We start from the raw sequence: 19,665 nt of genomic DNA, 5'->3' as shown, positions 1-19,665 counted from the left end.
TGACCTCTCCGCCCCCATCCCACTCCAGCCTATCACCTTCACCTTGACCTCCCTCTACCTATCGCAATTCCAACGCCCCTCCCCCAAGTCCCTCCTCCCTACCTTTTATCTTAGCCTGCTGGACACACTTTCTCATTCCTGAAGAAGGGCTTATGCCTGAAACGTCGATTCTCCTGTTCCTTGGATGCTGCCTGACCTGCTGCGCTTTTCCAGCAACATATTTTCAGATCATATAAACTGAGTCAATTGTATGAACACTGGTATCTAAGACACTGGGGACCTAAGCATGGTGCTGAGATAAATCTTTCACACACACTACTTCGAGCTGACTATGTTTGCAAGTCTTCCTGTTACTGGGTGTTTCTGATTTCGAGGATGTGTTGAACACTGATATTTTATTGTGTGTTTGTATTATTTTGAATTCTTGAATTTTTCGTTGTTACACTAGCTACTCTAAGAAGATCAATCAAGGTTTTTCTGTGTACTTATGGGCTAGAATTGACTTAGAAAAGAGTATGTTTCTTGCATAAGCCCTTCATCAGGAATGTGAAGGTGGGGGTGGGGGGGGGGGGAAGGGGGCTGAGAGATAAATAGGAAGCAGGTGAGGCTGGGGGGAATGTAGCTTGGAAGGTGATAGGTAGATGTGGGCATGGGGTGATGGTGATAGGTTGGAACTGTTAGCAGGGAAGGAAGATGGACAGGTAGGACAGTTCAAGAGGGCAGTGCTGAGTTGGAGGGTTGGATCTGGGATGATGTGTGGGGAGGGGGGATGAGGAAACTGTTGAAATCGATGTTAATGACGTGTGGTTGGAGGGTCCCAAAGCGGAAGATGAGGTGTTCTTCCTCTAGGGGTTGGGTGGAGGAAGGGGAGTTGAAGTGGTCATCCCCAGGGCAGTGGGGTTGTTTGATGCGTGTGTCCCCGAGATGGTTCTCTGAATCATTCCATGAGTTGGTGTCCTGTCTCCCCAGCGTAGAGGAGATCACAATGAGAGCAACAGACACAGCACATAAGATGTTTAGATCTGCAGGAAAATCTCTGCTGGATGTAGAAGGATCTTTTTGGGACCTTGGATGGAGTTGAGGGCCCAGGTTTTACATCTCTTGCAGTGGCAAGGGAAGGTGTCAGGATTGGAGGCTGGGTTGGTGGGGGTGTAGTCCAAGTCGCTGTGGGAGTTGGTAGGTTTGAAGTAATAGTCAGTGTTGAGTTGGTTGCTGGAGATGGAGAGGTCCGGGAAGGAGAGGGAGTTGGTCCATGTGAACTTGAGGTTGGGGTGGAAGGTGTTCATGAAGTGATGAACTGTTCAACTTCTTCACATGGGAAAAAGTCAGCATTTTATTTTCCCCATATACCCTGTATTTCTTTTTCAGATTTTGGTACCTGTGACATTTTATCAGAATTGGAAAATGTTATGGATGTAGTAGTTTTACCTAGGTATATGAGTAGAATTGGAGAGATAGGAAGGTTTGTGATTGGGTGGAACACAGGAGTGATTTGACTTGGGACCCAGCCAACATCCAGTTGAATAGATGGTGGACAGTGGTTATCAGACACTTAAACAATTGCAGCTCGTATATAGAAGGTTGTAAAATGCCTCCTTGGAACAGATTAGGATGCTGAGGTCAGAACTCAACAAATAATCAAAAATGGCAAATCACTGGAAATTTTGAATGGTATAAATTGCAAAGGGATCAACCAATCAGCAGTGTGATTTTCCCCAGCATTCCAAAACTGAAATAAGTCCAAGTAAATTGCAGTTTCATCTACAGTACAAGGAGTACACAGATCCTGGATTGTGGGAGGGAGGAGGGGTAAATAAAGGGTAGGAATTGCATGCCCTGCGCTTGCTTGGTCAGAAAAATGACCTTGTAGGTAAGTGGGCACGGATATCCCAAAGGGAACTGAGAGGTGTGCTGTATGATGGCTACACACAGGAGCTGGTGTAGGGTGTATTCAACTATGTTGAAACTTTATTGCTGGAACAGCACAGCAGGTCAGGCAGCATCCAGGGAACAGGAGATTCGACGTTTCGGGCACAGGCCCTTCTTCAGGAATGAGCAGGGAGTGTTCAGCAGGAGAAGATAAAAGGTAGGGAGGAGGGACTTGGAGGAGGGGAGTTGGAAATGTGATAGGTGGAAAGAGGTCAAGGTGAGGGTGATAGGTCGGAGTAGGGTGGAGGCGGAGAGGTCAAGAAGAAGACTGCAGGTCAGGAAGACGGTGCCGGGCTGGAAGGATCCGGCTGAGACAAGGTGGGGGGAGGGGGGATGAAGAAACTGGTGAAGTCCAAGTTCATCCCCTGCGGTTGGAGGGTTCCCAGTCGGAAGATAAGACGCTCCTCCTCCGACCGTCGGGTTGTTGTGGTTTGGCGGTGGCTGTATTCAACTATGGTCTTGAGCCAGTTTCTGAAATTTGGGCTACAGTAAACAGGATCTTATAGTGTGTAGACTCTGTAAACACCCTTCAGGAACCAACCTGTTGGATTTACAAAGATTGTAAAAATGTCAAAAGCAAAAATCCCTGGCCTTTCCTAATCCATCAGTCAATTGCCATGCTTCAGTGATTCCATAGTTCATTAATTCGTCCGAGCCTTGGGTCTTTGATTTCTGGCTTCGATAACACCTCTTCTTCCTGCAGCTTAAACCCATTTTTTTTTTCATGTTTACTTTTAATTTCTGTACTTTTAGATTAGGTTCCCTACAGAGTGGAAACAGACCCTTTTGGCCCAACCAGTCCACACTGACCGTCCAAAGAGTAACCCACCTCTGAGTAATGCACCTAACACTATGGGCAATTTAGCATGACCAATTTACCTGACCTGCACATCTTTGGACTGTGGAAGGAAACTGGAGCACCTGGAGCAAACCCGCGCAGACACTGGGAGAATGTACAAACTCCACACAGACAGTCGCCAGAGGCTGGAATCGAACTTGGGACCCTGTCGCTGTGAGGCAGCAGTGCTAACTGCTGAGCCACCGTGCTGCTCCATGTTATGATTTCATTTTTGAATTCAAGCACATGGGTTTGATTTCAACTGATATAGGTAATTTGAAGCTTGTAATTTTGTTGATGTTTGCTGCGGGATTATGGAGCTAGTTTCTGAGCTTTGGCAGTTGATATCTGTTTTGCAACATAATAACTTGTTGCCAACCAACAAACCGATGAATGGGAAGAGGTATAAACTGAGTTCAGATCAGTAATGTGTAAGAAGCTCAGACTAAGCAGTTGGGTTTTGCATCATTGGAGTTTTGAAAACTGCATTGTCAAATGCTTTAATTTCTTTTAGACTTTTACCTCCAATACTGGAAATGAGAAATGAGATGGTTTCACTGGTATACTTAAACTTGAATTTGCATTGCTGTATGGTGTATTTTGATACAGTAGTGGTACCAATGTCAAAATCAGTGCAATACAATTGATAAAGATTACTTGGTTGGCTACTTTGAGAAATTAAATAAAATGGTGTTGTCTGTTCAGGAGGGTGGAGCTTTTTGAGCTGTTAGTCAGGAGTGTGGCGCTGGAAAAGCACAAGTCAGGCAGAATCCAAGAAGCAGGAGTGTTGACATTTCAGGCAAAGTCCTTCATCAGGAATGAGCCTGTGAAGGGCTTTTGCCCGAAACGTCGATTCTCCTCCTTGGATGTTGCCTGACCTGTTGTGCTTATCCAGCACCAAACTCTCGGACTCTGATCTCCAGCATCTGCAGTCCTCACTTCCTCCTTTTTGAGTTGTTGCCAGGAGGTTGAAAATTAGAAGAAACATTGTTGTTTTATATATGGACATACAAATTAAAAAACCGAAATAGATCATTCAGCTCTGAGCCTAATGTTTTGTTCAATAGATCAAGGTTGATCTGTTTGTTTCAAATTTCACATTTCCATTTGCCCAAAATGTTAGATTCTTGTTAGACAAGCGAATCAGTCTCCTTCTATTGGATGAATATCCAATAAATCCACTTCAACCACCTTCAGAGGGACAGCACTCAGAGAAAATAATTCCTCCTTGCTGTTCAAAGAGTGACTCCAAAGTTTCGAATCATGCCCCCTAATTCTGAATTGACCCACAAGAGTGAATATCCTTTCCATATTGACCTCGTCAAGACTATTCAGGATCTTGTATGTTTTAACCCTTACTCTTCCAAACTCCAGCCTCTTCATTTGATCAATGTAAGACAACCTGCTTATTCCAGATGTCAATCTTGTAAATCTCGTCTGAACCTTCTCCAGTTCACATCTTCCTTGAACAAGGAGACCAAAACTGCATACACTGTTTGAGATGTGGTTTCACCTGTACAACTAAAGCAAATTTCCTTACTCATATGTTCAGTTTATCTCATAATAAAGGATTGTCTCATTAGCTTGCTCGGTTATTTGTACCTTAACAGTAAAAACCTCATACAGACTTGTGTCAATCACATGCCTAATAGATGAATAATCTTTCAAATGGATATCGAAAACAGGAACTGAGAGTGTGGTGCTGGAAAAGCACAGGAGGTCCGACAGCATCCGAGGAGCAGGAGAATCATTATGTGACACTGTGTGCTTATAGTGGTTAGTACTCTGTGTTGTGGCCACAGCATCCTCTGTTCAAATCCAAGTCACAACAATGACTGTTCTTCCTGTTTCAGATTCTCCTACTCCACAGATGTTGCCTGACCTGCTGTGCTTTTCTAATCTCTCACTCTCTACTCTGATCTCCTGCATCTGCAGTCCTCACTTTCTCCTACTAACTTACTGTTGCTTTTGCACTATAACAATGAAATTCTTCTTCAGAAGCTGTTATGGCACAATGATAGTGTCCCTACCTCTGGAGACTTGGGTTCAAGTCCCACTTGCTCCAGAGGTGTATACAGGCTGATTAGGAGGAGATCTACCTTGGATTTCATCAGTCGTTCGCCATTATAGGTAATACTTTACTTTTTATTTATCCCGCCAAAGTGAACAACTTCACATTTTTCCACATTACACTCAGTCTTACTTAGCCTATCTGTATTGTTCAGCAAGCTGCTTATGCCGCCTTCACAACACACGTTTGTACCTAACTTTATATTATCTGCAAATTTACCAACCATGCCTTTGCTCCCTTTTTAAATAATTGATTAAATTAGAAAATTGAGGTATCAGTACAGACCTGTGTGAGGCTCCATTCATCACATCCCGCCAATTAGACAGAGATTTATACTTGCTGTTTTCTGCAGCCACTCAACTGTTAGTTCATGCTAATATGTCACCCCCAACGCCGGAAGGTTTTATATTCCGTAAAAACCATTTGATGTGGTACCTTTTTTAAATGCCTCTGGAAATCCAATTATAGTATGTCTATTGGCTCCCCTTTACGTTTTGCTACGTCAAAGAAGACTTCCCCTTCACCAAATGTGATTCTTCTCAATTAGCTTCAGTTTTTTGAAGGGTTTCAGCTGTAATGATTGATCTTTCCACGACATGGTAAGATAAAGTCCATTAGCTCCTAAATTTTGTCAGCCTATGGTTCAACTGTGTCCCTGGTGATTGTAATTTCAGTAAATTCCCCTCTTCTGCACATGTCCTGACTTACAACTGTTATCGAGTCATAGAGATGTACAACATAGAAACAGACCCTTCGATCCAACTCGTCCATACTGACCAGATATCCTAAATTAATCTAGTCCCATTTGCCAGCACTTGGCCCACATACTTCTGAACCCTTCCTATTCGTGTCCCCATCCAGCTGCTTTTTAAATGTTGTAATTGTATCAGCCTCCACCACTTCCTCTGGTAGTTCATTTCATACAGGCACCACCCTCTACATGAAAAAGGTCCTCGCAGGTCCCTTTTAATTCTTTCCCCTCTAACCCTAAACCTATGCCACCTAGTTCTGGATTCTCCCAACCCAGTGAAAAGGCTTTATCTATTTACCCTATCCATGTCCCTTATGATTTTATAAATCTCTCGAAGGTCATCCCTCAGCCTCCACTCCAGGGAAAACAGCCCCAGCCTATTCAACCTCTCCCTATAGCTCAAACCCTCCAACCCTGGCAACATCCTTGTAAATCTTTTCTAGACCCTTGCAAGTTTCACAACATCCTTTCTACAGCAGGGAGACCAGAATTTCACACAATGTTCCAAAAGTGGCCTAAACAATGTTCTGTACAGACACAACATGGCCTCCCAACTTCTATACTCAATGCTCTGACCAATAAAGGAAAGCATTCTAAATGCCTCCTTCATATCCTATCTACCTGCGACTTTACTTTCAAGGAACTGTGAACCTGCATTCCTAGGTCTCTTCATTCAACAACACTCCATATGACCTTACTATTAAGTGTATAAGTCCTGCTAAGATTTGCTTTCCCAAAATGCAGCGCCTCACATTTATCTAAATTAAACTCCCATCTGCCACTTCCTGGTCCATTGGCCCATCTGATCAAGATCCTGTTGTACTCTGAGGTAATCTTTTTTGCTGTCCACTACACCTCTTATTTTGATGTCATCTGCAAACTTACTAAGTATATATGTCCTATGTTTACATCCAAATTGTTTATATAACTGCTGAAAAGCAGTGGACCCAGCACTGATCCTTGTGGAACTCCACTGGTCGCAGGCCTCCAATATGAAAAGCAACTCTCCACCACCATCCTCTGTCTTCTACCTTCAACCCAGTTCTCTGTCCAAATGGCTAGTCTTCCCTCTATTCCATGTAACCTTGCCAACCAGTATACCATGATGAACCTTGTTGAATGCCTTACTGAAGTCCACATAGATCTGATCCACTGTTCTGCCCTCATCAATCCTCTTTGGTACTTCTTCGAAAAACTCAATCAAGTTCGTGAGACTTGATTTCCCATGTACCAAAACATATATTAACTATCCGTAATCAGTCCTTGTCTCTCCAAATACATGTAAATCCTGTCCCTCTGGATTCCCTCCAACAACTTGTCCACCACCAACGTCAGGCTCACTGGCCGAGAGTTACTTGGCTTTTCCTTACCACCTTTCCTAAACAGTGGCACCACGTTAGCCAACTTTCAGACTTCTGGCACCTCACTTATGATGACGGATGATAAAAAAAAATCTCAGTAAGGGGCCCAGCAATCACTTCTGTAGCTTCTCACAGTGTTCTTGGGCGCACCTGCTCAGGTTCTGGGGATTTATTTACTGGAACTTTTTTGTATCCTTTGTGGTGAAGGTACAAGCAGGCTATTTGTTTGTGTAATTACAATTAGCCTCCTGTTCTCACCATTTTATTTTCCTTTTTAAGTACCTGTAGAAACTCTTGCTCTCCTATCTTCACGTTTGTAGCTGGCTTCTTATATTTTTTTCCTCCTGATTCACCTTCTGGTTGTTCTCTAATTTTTAAAAAAATATTTTGACCTGTGCAGTGATATGCTTTTTCCTTGAGTTTGATACTTGCTGTTTTCCCTGGAGGCTGAGGAGTGACCTTTATTGAAGTTTATTAAGTGATGACTGGCATGGATAGGATAAATAGGCAAAGTGTTTTCCCTGAGGTCGGGGAGCCCAGAACTAGAGGGCATAGGTTTAGGGTGAGAGGGGAAAGATACAAAAGAGACCTAAGGGGCAACTTTTTCACGCAGAGGGTGGTACGTGTATGGAATGAGCTGCCAGAGGATGTGGCAGAGGCTGGTACAATTGCAACATTTAAAAGGCATTTAGATGGTGTATGAATAGGAAAGGTTTTGGAGGGATATGGGCCGGGTGCTGGCAAGTGGGACGAGATTAGGTTGAGATATCTGGTCGGCATGGACGAATTGGACCGAAGGGTTTGTTTCCATGCTCTGTGACTTGTTCTAATCACTCCAGTTAACCATGAATGGTGAGTCCTTGCTTTTAGAATTTTCAGAATGTACTTATTCTGAGTATTGTCTTCTGCTATCGCTTTTGGTCTGTCTCTTGGCCAAGAATGCCAGTTTTCTTGAGCCATCTCAGACACCCTTTCTAAAGTTTACAATGCTAGGCTTCAACCCAATGTTTTTTCTCAAAATAAATGAAAAATTCAATCATTGTGTTCACTGTTACTTGGAGGTGCCTTAACTCTAATGTCTTGAATTAAATACAAAAGCAAGTCTAATTCAACCTTCACCCCAGTAATTAAGGATTGTGCTGCTGTAATACACTGTCCCAGAAGCATTCTGTGAATGCTTCATCTTGGGTACTATGTACAATCGGTCTGAATTTCTTTTTACATTTAAATATAGAACTCAAGTCATGTGTGATTATTGCCATTCTCTTATCACAAGCATACTCTACTTTTTGTACACTTTTTGTCCTACATTGTGTTTATTCTTAGGGACCCTGTAGACTACTCCCACTTGTGAATGCTTTCCTGTACTATATCTCATCTTCATTCAAACCAATCTTCCCTCCTGATCTCCTGAATGGAGGTCACCTTGATATCGCCAGCTTTATTTTTTAAATGGAAGAGGATTTTTACTGTCTACAGTCTGCACCTCTGTGAGCAAAGAGAAGTACCCTGAAGTCTTCAACACCTTTTTCAGAATATAACCTATTACTGATATGAGTGGAGACTTATCTATCTAAATTTGCAGCTGAAATTAAGTTTTGAGAGTGGAGCCTGAAGTTAGAAATGAGAGTCGATAGACTGAATTGGTGGGCGGGTGGGGGTGGGGGGGTGAAAACATGCTCATTCTGAGCAAAATCAGATCTTTTAAAGTGAGAGGTAAAGGTGTGGAGGATCAAAGATTCAATTGTCCATGACCACAGTTAAGGTGTAAAGATGAGTTGCTAGATTTTCCAATCAAAGGTAGATGAATAACCCCTATTTTTGCTGTGCTTTAACTTGCCCATGGACATTTTAGTGGGGTTTTGTGCTGCAACTTTATTAGAAAGTTAATTTGCCACAGTGTCCTTTATGTAGAATTTAGAACAGAATAAGCAGTAGTGTATATTCATAATCAATAAGATTGAAGCTTTTTGAATGTATCGATTATGAACCAAGAAGTGTAGGTTAGATTGGTCAAATCAGTCCCAAACTTTGTATAGTAAGAAACTTAAAGAAGTAGAAGAAAATAGCATTTGAAAAGAGAACATGTATGAAGAAAAGGTTATTTGCATTTTTTCCCCAAGATCATCTTTTTAAAAAAAACTAAAAGCTTTGAAGGAATGAGCTGTTAATTTCCGTGATAGTGAGGCTGCTTAACAATAATTAAGCTACCAAGTTGTTTTTTAAAAAAAAGGTACTCTGACTGGACTGGATAATCTTTAAAGTTTTTCTGGTCTGCTTACTGTGCATCTCTTTCACTCATTACATGTATTTAAATGCTGCGCTAGAGCTTCTACGATAGCAGGGCAATTTTGACACTTGGTGATTTTTCAGATTTATTCGATGGGTGAATTTGCACGTTGCAGACCAATTATGGTGACCATTGATGGCCTTGATTTTGAAGTGAAAATAACTTCCAAAGTTATAGTTTGCCGAGATATTAAGGGAGAAGTCAAATTAGCCGTGTAGTATTATTGGGTTGATGTAGTTAATCTGGATGTTCAAGAAACAAGCATGTAATGTTAGCTTTGAAAAACTATCTCTGTTGACAATGAATATATATTTATCAATTAGGAAGATGTGTTATATATCATTGTAGCAGTAGGTAAAAGGTGGTGGTAAGTAGATGTGGAGTTTTGCTGAAAACCATTATTACTGGTCTCCATGTCTGATGCTTTCACTGTGTATCTGTTGTACGTATTGCACTGGATATATTCACCATGTGCTTTTGACTGTAATGCTTTGTTTGTGAAATAACAAGTTACAGCTGAATAGGTTGGTACTGTAAGGATGACCAAGTCATAAATGAGAACGCAAGCTATCAATCCAGGATTTAATGCACAGCAATAAAAGGTTGCCTGTCAATAAATAGCTACTGATTGAAATTGTGTCTGGTTGCCCAAAAACTGCCTCCCTCAGCCTTCTCTTTTCAGCTCTCTGACCAACACTAGCATAAGGTGCTTGGTCTTTACTTCTGGTCTTTTCCTTACTCCACATCAATAATGTTTTGGTTTGGAATCTGGCAGATGGTATTTTATTTATTTTGGTTGAAATAGAATTTCATTCAGCTCACCTAAAAGCCATGTTTTGGTACATTGGGTTCATTTAGGTGAATGTGTGAGCTCACTTACTTAACAAGGTTTCTTATTGGCCCAAAATTCCTGATCTGGGCTGAGTTGAGCTGATATTAATTTTGACAACACAAGAGCACCTATAATGCATCTGTATTTAGAATTGGCAAAAAGGAAACTGCCATTCTACAAATCTGTTGAAATCATACAATCATACAATCATTTGAGAATCAAATTGTCAGTGTGCTGCTGTCAAGCTGGTCACTTAATGCTGCAGATAGCCATGATGCCATTGCTGAGCTGGGACGTTTGCTGTATGCCAAATGTTTGCAGCTTTAATTTGGCAATTTGCTCGATAGTCCATGCTTCCTGACTTTGCATGAAAAGGGCTAGTCTGTTTTCTAAGAAGAAACATTTTAATTTTCTGGATATAAGTGATTATGATTTTGTATGGGGTTGTTTGGAGTTTCAATTTGGATGGGGAGTAGGAAGGACCTAATTTTTATTGTAAAATTGCAGCAGTTTCCTCTTTTCTGTTCTGCAGGAGCATGAAATTTTACATGTAAAATCTTTCATTGAAAAAATGTGTTGCTAATACAGAGCTGTTGCTAACTTGCCCTCGTGCTGTAGACTCTTTGATTTCTGAAGTTGAAAGGTTTTGGTAAGTTATCACATAGTCAGCTTTCTGTTTTGCTCTCATCTTAGCTTGCCTTCACTCGAGATGGACTCTGTGGTCTTTGGAATGAAATGGTCAAAGATGGTGAAATTGTTTATGCGGGTCCTGAAGTGATGCAAAATCTTAATGACTCGTTAACATCGAAAGGTAAGAAGTTAAGAGTGGTGTTAAAATCTTGTAAGTTACTGCAATATTGTTTCTTGATGTTTGTGTTTTTTCTTCATAGCGAGATTTTGAAGTTGGCTAGTGTTAGACAATAGACAGTAGGTGCAGGAGTAGGCCATTCTGCCCTTCGAGCCTGCACCACCATTCAATGTGATCATGGCTGATCATCCTTAATCAGTATCCTGTTCCTGCCTTATCTCCATAACCCTTGATTCCACAATCCTTGAGAGCTCTAAGCAACTCTTTCTTAAATGAATCCACTGCCCTCTGGGGCAGAGCATTCCACACAGCCACCACTCTCTGGGTGAAGAAGTTTCTCCTCATCTCTGTCCTAAATGGTCTACCCCGTATTTTTAAGCTGTTGAAAGATGACATTTGAAAATAAATGAATATGGGCAAATTAGAAAACAATACGGCTGCAGATGGATAGCATTTTCAAGTCAAATAAGAACAAAGTGCTGTGGATGCTGGAGATTTGAAACAAAAACAAAATGCTAGAGAAACACAGGTCTGGCAGTGTATGTGGAGAGAGAAACGAAATTAACATTCTAGTCTGAAATGATTCCTCTGTTGTTTTTGTTCTTAAAAGACTTGTCAAATACTCATGTATCTTTTACTTAGTTTGGTTCACTGAAGATTATGCACAGTATAGACATAAGCATGGAAGAGCACAGGGACTATCCTGTTGTCACTTAGCATTAAAATATGGCAATGGGAGTTGTCAGGTAATCTGAGTTTACTGAGGCTTCTGTCCTTGGCCCCATGGAAAAACATCTAATAACCACGTGGCCTCCACAGTCGCTTAAATTGTGAATTCATCTTGTTTGCTATCATCCAGTAAACTCTGTCCCAATTCCAAACCAGACCTTTGGTAATGCACATACATTAGTTATAATGTATTAATTTGCTGACTTGTAAAGATATCATTGAACCTATTTCTCACCTCAGCATCTTTTGAACGAGTTAAAAACAGTTTGGATATTTTTAAAAACAAGAGAAACAGTCCCTATCACAGACCTCTTCCAGTTTTGTTGGTGGCTTGCTGACCTATTTCCTCCTTTCAATGTTTATATTTATACTCATTTTACATCTCGTTCTCGCTCTCGCTCTAATGAATAAAGGCTTATAAATTAGTCCAAAAGCAGCAGAATCAATTTTTTTGAACTTCCTCCAATGCCCATCTAGCCTTTCTTCAGGATGGAGACCAAAACTCTGCATGGTACTCCTGTTGCAACCTTACCAACACCCTGTACAGGTGTAACAAGACTTCTACTTTTAAATTCCAACCCTAGCAATAACGAACAAAATTCTCTTTGCCATCTTAATTAATTGCTGCGATTACATGCTAATGTTCTGTGTTTCATGCACACGAGTGTGCAGGTCCCACTGTGTTGCACTGTTTCGGAGTCATTTAAATAATATACTGCCTTTTGATTCTTCCTACCAACATGCACCATCTTACCTTTTCCTACATTGAACTACATCTGCCAAGTTTTTGCCCAGTCCCCATGTAGATTCCTTATGTTCTCCTCACAACATGCCCTTCCACCTATTTGTATATTGTCAGCAAATTTACTCTTCCTCCCAGTCATTAATATAGATAAGATAGATTTGAGGCCCTGGGATTGATCCTTATGGTACTCCCATTAGTGCTCAAAAAGGCACATTAATCCAGAATGTCTGTCTTCTGTGTTAACAAATTATCAATCTATCTTAATACCTTATCTCCAACTGTGAGCTGTTATTGTATAGAGTAACCTTTTATGTAACATTTTATCAAATGCCTTCTCGAAATTAATTCTATGTCTACTGGTTCCACTTTATTAGCTATGCTTATTATATTCTTAAAGCACATTTCCTTTCACAAGCCATGTTGACTGTTTGGTTGCCCTAAGCTTTTCTGAATGTTGTGCCATTTCTTCCATCATAATGGACTGTAGAATTTTCCAACAATAGATGTCAGACTAACTGGCCCAACATTTCTTCCTTTCTGTGTCCCTCATTTCTGGAGCAAGACCATTATATTAGCGGTTTTCCAATTTGCTGGAACCTCATAGAGTCATAGAGATGTACAGCACAGAAACAGACCCTTCGGTCTAACTCGTCCATGCCGACCAGATATCCCAACCCAATCTTGTCCCACCTGCCAGCACCTGGCCCATATCCCTCCAAACCCTTCCTATTCATAAACCCATCCAGATGCCTTTTAAATGTTGCAATTGTACTAGCCTCCACCACTTCCTCTGGCAGCTCATTCCATTCACGTACCATCCCTCTGCATGAAAAAGTTGCCACTTAGGTCTCTTTTATATCTTTCCCCTCTCACCCTAAACCTATGCCTTCTAGTTCTGGACTCCCCAACCCCAGGGAAAAGACTTTGTCTATTTATCCTATCCATGCCCCTCATGATTTTCTAAACCTCTGAGGTCACCCTTCAGCCTCCAACGCTCCAGGGAAAACAGCCCTAGCCTCTTCAACCTCTCCTCTCTTCAAATCCTCCAACCCTGTCAACATCCTTGCAAATCTTTTCTGAACCCTTTCAAGTTTCACAATATCTTTCTGATAGAAAGGAGACCAGAACTGCACGCAAAATTCGAACAGTGGCCTAACCAATGTACTATACAGCCTCAACATGGCCTCCCAACTCCTGTACTCAATACTCTGCGAAAGGAAAGCATACCAAACACCACCTTCACTATCCTATCTATCTGCAACTCCACTTTCAAGGAGCTATGAACCTGCACTCCAAGGTCTCTTTGTTCAGCAAAGGAGACCTTACCATTAAGTGAATAAATCCTGTTAGATTTGCTTTCCCAAAATGCAACACCTCTCATTTATCGAAATTAAACTCTATCCATCACTTCTCAGCCCACTGGCCCATCTGATCAAGATCTCATTGTAATCTGAGGTAACTTTCTTCGCTGTCTACTACACCGCCAAGTTTGGTGTCATTTGCAAACTTATCAACTGTGTACCTTTTATGCTCACATCCAGATCATTTATATAAATGATGAAAAGTAGTGGACCCAGCACCAATCCTTGTGGCACTCCACTGGTCACAGGCCTCTAGTCTGAAAAACCACCCTCTGTCTTCTACCTTTTGGGCCAGCTTTGTATCCAAATGGCTAGTTCTCCCTGTATTCCGTGAGATCTAACCTTGCTAACCAATCTCCCATGGTGAATCTTGTCAAACACTTTACTGAAGTCCATACAGATCACATCTACCGCTCTGCCCTCATCAATCCTCTTTGTTACTTCTTCAAAAAACTCAATCAAGTTTGTGAGACATGATTTCCCACACACTAAGCCATGCTGACTATCCATAATCAGTCCTTGCCTTTCCAAATACATGTACATCCTGTCCCTCAGGATTCCCTCCAATAACTTGCCCACCACCGACGTCAGGCTCATTGGTCTATGGTTCCCTAGCTTGGTTGTATCTCCTTTCTTAAATAGTGGCACCACGTTAACCAACCTCCAGTCTTCTGGTACCTCACCTGTGACTATCGATGATACAAATATCTCTGTAAGAGGCCCAGCAATCACTTCCCTAGCTTCCCGCCGAATTCTAGGGTACGCCTTTTTGATTAGATTACTTAGATTAGATTAGATTACTTAGTGTGGAAACAGGCCCTTCGGCCCAACAAGTCCACACTGCCCTGCCGAAGCGCAACCCATCCATACCCCTACATCTACCCCTTACCTAACACTACGGGCAATTTAGCATGGCCAATTCACCTAACCTGCACATCTTTGGACTGTGGGAGGAAACCGGAGCACCCAGAGGAAACCCACGCAGACACAGGGAGAATGTGCAAACTCCACACAGTCAGTCGCCTGAGGCGGGAATTGAACCCGGGTCTCTGGCTCTGTGAGGCAGCAGTGCTAACCACTGTGCCACCGTGCCTGATCAGGTCCTGGGGATTTATCCACTTTTATGCGTTTCAAGGCATCCAGCAATTCCTCCTCTCAGAATCCAGTGAGTTCCGAAATATTTCAGCCAGTACATTGATTTTCTCTGCAATCGCTTAGATCAACAACCTGCGTCAACAGGTTTTAAACAATCTGCTTTGCCTGCCTGTGTTGGTGAAGGGTGTGACAGCTGAAGGTGATGGGTGGAGTGTCAGTGAAGTGAACTGCTTTTATTCTGGATGGTGTTAGCTTTTAAAAGGAAAGGCCAGATTAATGGAATTGAAGGTGGTCTGGTTGTGTCATTCACTTTATGTAAAAAAAAATGTAGCTATTGGGGAAACATCAAGTATTTTGAGATTATAAGGTACTTACTGGGTTGAATACATTGGATAGGCCGGAATCATGGAAACCACATGTTGTTTGTGGAAATGGTTCTTGAAAAATCTAAAGTAGAATTGGTGACCGACACAGTTCTGTATTGAGATCTCCGATGATCAGTAATTGTTGAGAGGAAGCCACAAATGAAATGATTCACAAATTAGTGAATAATCCAAAAATGTGCTTGTCAGAGACACTGTATAATGGCTCAATATTGTTGAATACATTACCTGTCCATCCTCAATTTGTGTTTGAATGTTAGGTATTTGAGACTTGGAATGTTTTTAATTCAATGCTTAACCTTACAGGTGGATCCTCCTGCTTTGAAAGTGTGTTTCATTACAATCCACAAAGGTTTTGTGTTCTATTCCACTATCTTATTTGGTGAGGCAGCAGTTCGTGGGCGGCACAGTGGTTAGCACTGCTGCCTCGCAGTGCCAGAGACCCGGGATCAATTCCCGCCTCAGGCGATTCTCTGTGTGGAGTTTGCACATTCTCCGTGTCTGCATGGGTTTCTTCCGGGTGCTCCGGTTTCCTCCCACAATCCAAAAATGTGCAGGTTAGGTGAATTGGCCATGCTGAATTGCCCGTAGTGTTAGGTGAAGGGGTAAATGTAGGAGAATGGGTCTGGGTTGGTTACGCTTCGGCGGGTCGGTGTGGACTTGTTGGGCCGAAGGGCCTGTTTCCACACTGTAGGGAATCTAATCTAATCTAATCGAATCTAATCTAAATTATATTCTGACCTTCAAAATATAATCCTTCTTTCCCCAGAGGATAATAATGAATGTCAGGGTGGGTCAAAGAAGGATGAACAGAATGACAAGGAGAAAAAGGACGAAGAGGAGACACCACCATCCACTTATCGAGCCAAAACAATTATCGACTCATGGGTTTGGGGCAGACAGCCAGGTAATTACAGTTTGAGGTCGCTTCCTTGTTGTAATACATTTATATACGTGTATGTTTAAGTTTTAACATTTTGTTTGCCATGTGTTTCTTCTACAGGTTTATTGTGATTGTGGAATCCATTGCTATATAATTGAAGGTTACCCAGCTAACTGAGTCAGTGTTGCTGTGTCCAGAGTTAACCTTGTGATAATTCAGTTCGAACTTTGTTTGAATTTATGGAAGAATGTTATTTGGCATTCCGTTAATATTTACGGTCCATGACTATGCTTAATCCCTCTTCTGTCTAGAAGACCTAATTTAATAATGATTTTAAAAAAATTCTTCCTTCTCTTGGCTGTGGAAATGATTCCATAAACACTCAAATTGCCCTGATATTGATACACAAAGCAAGTAAAACCAATTCTACTAACTCCTAGATCTTTCTAGCTATCTTAACACAAGCTAATATATTTTTTACTGTAATGTTGTGTTTTAGAACTGCTGTTTAGAGTTAGCTTTAGTTCAAATTCAACTCTGATATGTGACTTGAATTCTAACTCGGATATCCAGAGCAGGGTGTGTTATCTATGTGGGGCTAGAACGTTGTCCTGTGAAGGCAGAAGTGTTGTTTGGAGCATAAACGCTTTTGTGTCGGGATTCAAAAGTTGATTATATGCTTCCCTTTCCAGTCGAGCATGACCAAATTCAACTCTGTTATTCTGTTCTGCAAAGGTTCTGCTCGTTTTTGGCTCTGTATTTGTTGATGCTTCATTTTGAGTCATTTTACTTGGCAAGCACTTGATATAATCAGCAGACTTGGATATATTGCACTTGGGTCCTCCCGTCTAAGTTATTGACATAAATTATAAATACCGGAGGCCCAAACATCCTTCATTTTCCCACCAATTATAGCCAACCAAAACCAAAATAAAACCTGTTCAATCTGACTCAGTTTTCTGTCTGTGAACTGCTCACCCATCCTTGTTAATTGATTTGTGTTATAATTTCTTAAGATATCTAAGTGAAAGTGTTTTTGAAAATCCAAATACACTACTTCCGTTGGCTCATTCTAAACCATCCTGCTCGGAAAGACCTCTAACAGGATGGATTTGGCGACCATAATTTCTCATTCGTTTATTCATGTTGATTATGCCCAATCTTATTTTGATATACTAAGAATTGAATTATCTAGTTCCTGTTTACAGATTTGAATATTCCTAGTGACTGGCGAAAAGCAAACTGATCTATAGTTTCCTGTTTTTCTCTTGCCCTAATTTTTTTCAATAGCAGGATTATATTTTCAATCTTCCAGTTCACTGGGACCATTCTAGAAAAATCAAAACCAATGAATTTGCTATCTCTTCCAGCCACCTCTTAAAACTCTAGGATGTGGGCCGTTAATTTCAATGGATTTGTTGGATTTTAGTCCCTGAAGCCTGTTTTTTTTCCCACTTGTATAAATTTCCTTAAACTCCTTAAGATTGTGGGTAACATTTAAATCAGCACCAGTTTGCTGGTCATTCAGTGATATCCCCACAAATAAAACTTTATTTTAAGTGATGTTTAATTCAAGGTTATCTTATGCCCTTGTTTAGCCAGGCTTTGCTTCATTTCTTAAAAACAATCATGATTTGAGTTATTTACCATACCATTAAAGTAGCTTTAATTTATTTGCCATTCTAAATAACTGCAGCAATTTCAAATTTTCTGTGAAGAATGATGAGTACGAAAAAAGGCCATTTAACCCCAATTATGCTCTTACTAGGTCTTTGAAAGAGCTGGGCGAAAGTGAGAATTGCAGATCTGGAGATCAGTCAAAAAGTGTAGCACTGGAAAAGCACCGCAGATCAGGCAGCCTCCGATGAACTGTCCAAGTATAGTCATACCATCATCCCTGCTATTTCCCCATATTCTTTGTTCTTTGTATATCCACTGTCCCATTAAAATTTACAATTTAACCTGCTTCCACCATCCTTTCAATGAATGTATTGCAGATTCGAACACTCATGTCAAAGCATTTCTCTTTATCTAATTCCTTTAGAATATTTGTCAATTATTGTGAATCTGTCTGCTTCAGTGACCAAGATTTGTAACAATGGAATTGGTTTCTTAGAACCTACTCTTTTTGTTATCTACTTCTTGCAGTAACTACACTTCATAACTACTTCATTGGCTGTACAATGTTTTGGGAAGCTGTAAAATTTGTGATATTAAATACAGGCTTTCTTTCTTTACTGTATCAAAACCCTTTTATAATTTCAATATTTTTAAATGTAACCTTTTAACTTGCTTTCCTCCAATTAGAATAGTTCCATTCTGCTAAACTGTCACATTATCTCACTGCAATGTTGAGTCCAATGAGTGCCATTCGCCAGCTGATTCCTAAGCAATGATTTCAAACTATTTACGATCAATTTCCTTGCTTTTGTACCTTTATACCTTCAATAATAATTCTATGTACATTTGTAATAGCTTCGCCAGCAATTCACCACCCACTTGGAAAGTACTCATGTGTTAAGTGAACTATACCAATACAAATTATTGCTGTTGTCCTGACACCTTCAAAGATTTGTGTATGTTATTAGGCCTCACTGGGTTAGTGTGCTGGAAATTGAGCCTTGCTATTCCTGGAATTGGCAGAAAAGTTCAAGACTCTATAAGATATGCGAAGTTCTGTAATTTAACTTGACTTTGGGATCCTGGTTGGTAGAAAGCACGGACCAGGTAGGTTTACAGTTAAGCCTTTGGCATGTAAAACCATCAATCATAATTCTAATACCCGTATAAAGTCTTCCCTATACACAGACACATGTGGGAAAAATTGGTTGCTCGACAGTGGATTAAAGTTGGAAAGAGTTCCATAGTTGTTCCCTGGTACTGTTGCTGAGATGATCCTTTCGGCTTTTCTGTCTGCTTGCGCTTTGCTTCAGTCATTATCCTTGCAGTCTTTTCACTGGTTTGTCAGAGACTAAGGGTCCTAACTTAACTTAAATAAGCTCTCTGATTTACCAGTTAAAAGTCATAGTTTAAAACTACTGGTGCAGCAAAGATAGACTGGTTTTCTTTAGGTTTAAAACTGACTTTACTACAGGTAGACGTAAAAAGATAGTCAAAGATTCAATATCAGAGCACTTAGAAAACAGTGACAGGATTTAACAGAATCAGGATAGATGTTTAGATTAGATTAGATTAGATTAGATTACTTAGTGTGGAAACAGGCCTTTCGGCCCAACAAGTCCACACCGACCCACTGAAGGGCAACCCACCCAGACCCATTCCCCTACATTTACCCCTTCACCTAACATTACGGGCAATTTAGCATGGCCAATTCACCTAACCTGCACATTTTTGGACTGTGGGAGGAAACCGGAGCATCCGGAGGAAACCCACGCAGACAGGGGGAGAATGTGCAAACTCCACACAGTCAGTTGCCTGAGGCGGGAATTTATGAAAAGAAATCACGTTTGACAAATCTACTGGTATTTTTAAAGGATTTAACTATTTAAAAAAGTCTCTGTCTCTCTGTCTCTCTCTCTCTTTCTCTCCCTGTCTCCCTGTCTCCCTGTCTCCCTGTCTCCCTGTCTCC

At 41.0% G+C, this 19,665-nt stretch overlaps 1 protein-coding gene across 5 annotated transcripts in view; it reads left to right on the top strand.

Annotated features, from left to right (window-relative positions):
- The window catches only part of herc2 (HECT and RLD domain containing E3 ubiquitin protein ligase 2), a 245,126-nt gene that overhangs the window by 16,179 nt on the left and 209,282 nt on the right, over positions 1–19,665 (top strand). For all 5 annotated transcript variants that reach the window (XM_087988361.1, XM_087988362.1, XM_087988360.1 and 2 more), the window contains exons 2-3: positions 10,766–10,883; positions 15,963–16,100. In XM_087988361.1, coding sequence (XP_087844487.1) covers positions 10,766–10,883; positions 15,963–16,100 — 256 coding nt within the window. The remainder of the gene's footprint in view (positions 1–10,765; positions 10,884–15,962; positions 16,101–19,665) is intronic.

The sequence above is a fragment of the Chiloscyllium plagiosum genome, unplaced genomic scaffold (assembly GCF_037043375.1).
Source record: "Chiloscyllium plagiosum isolate Xiang-an unplaced genomic scaffold, Cpla_swu_hap1 HiC_scaffold_6, whole genome shotgun sequence".
In the NCBI taxonomy this organism is placed as follows: domain Eukaryota; kingdom Metazoa; phylum Chordata; class Chondrichthyes; order Orectolobiformes; family Hemiscylliidae; genus Chiloscyllium; species Chiloscyllium plagiosum.
This window is presented reverse-complemented; position numbering and strand designations above follow the sequence as displayed.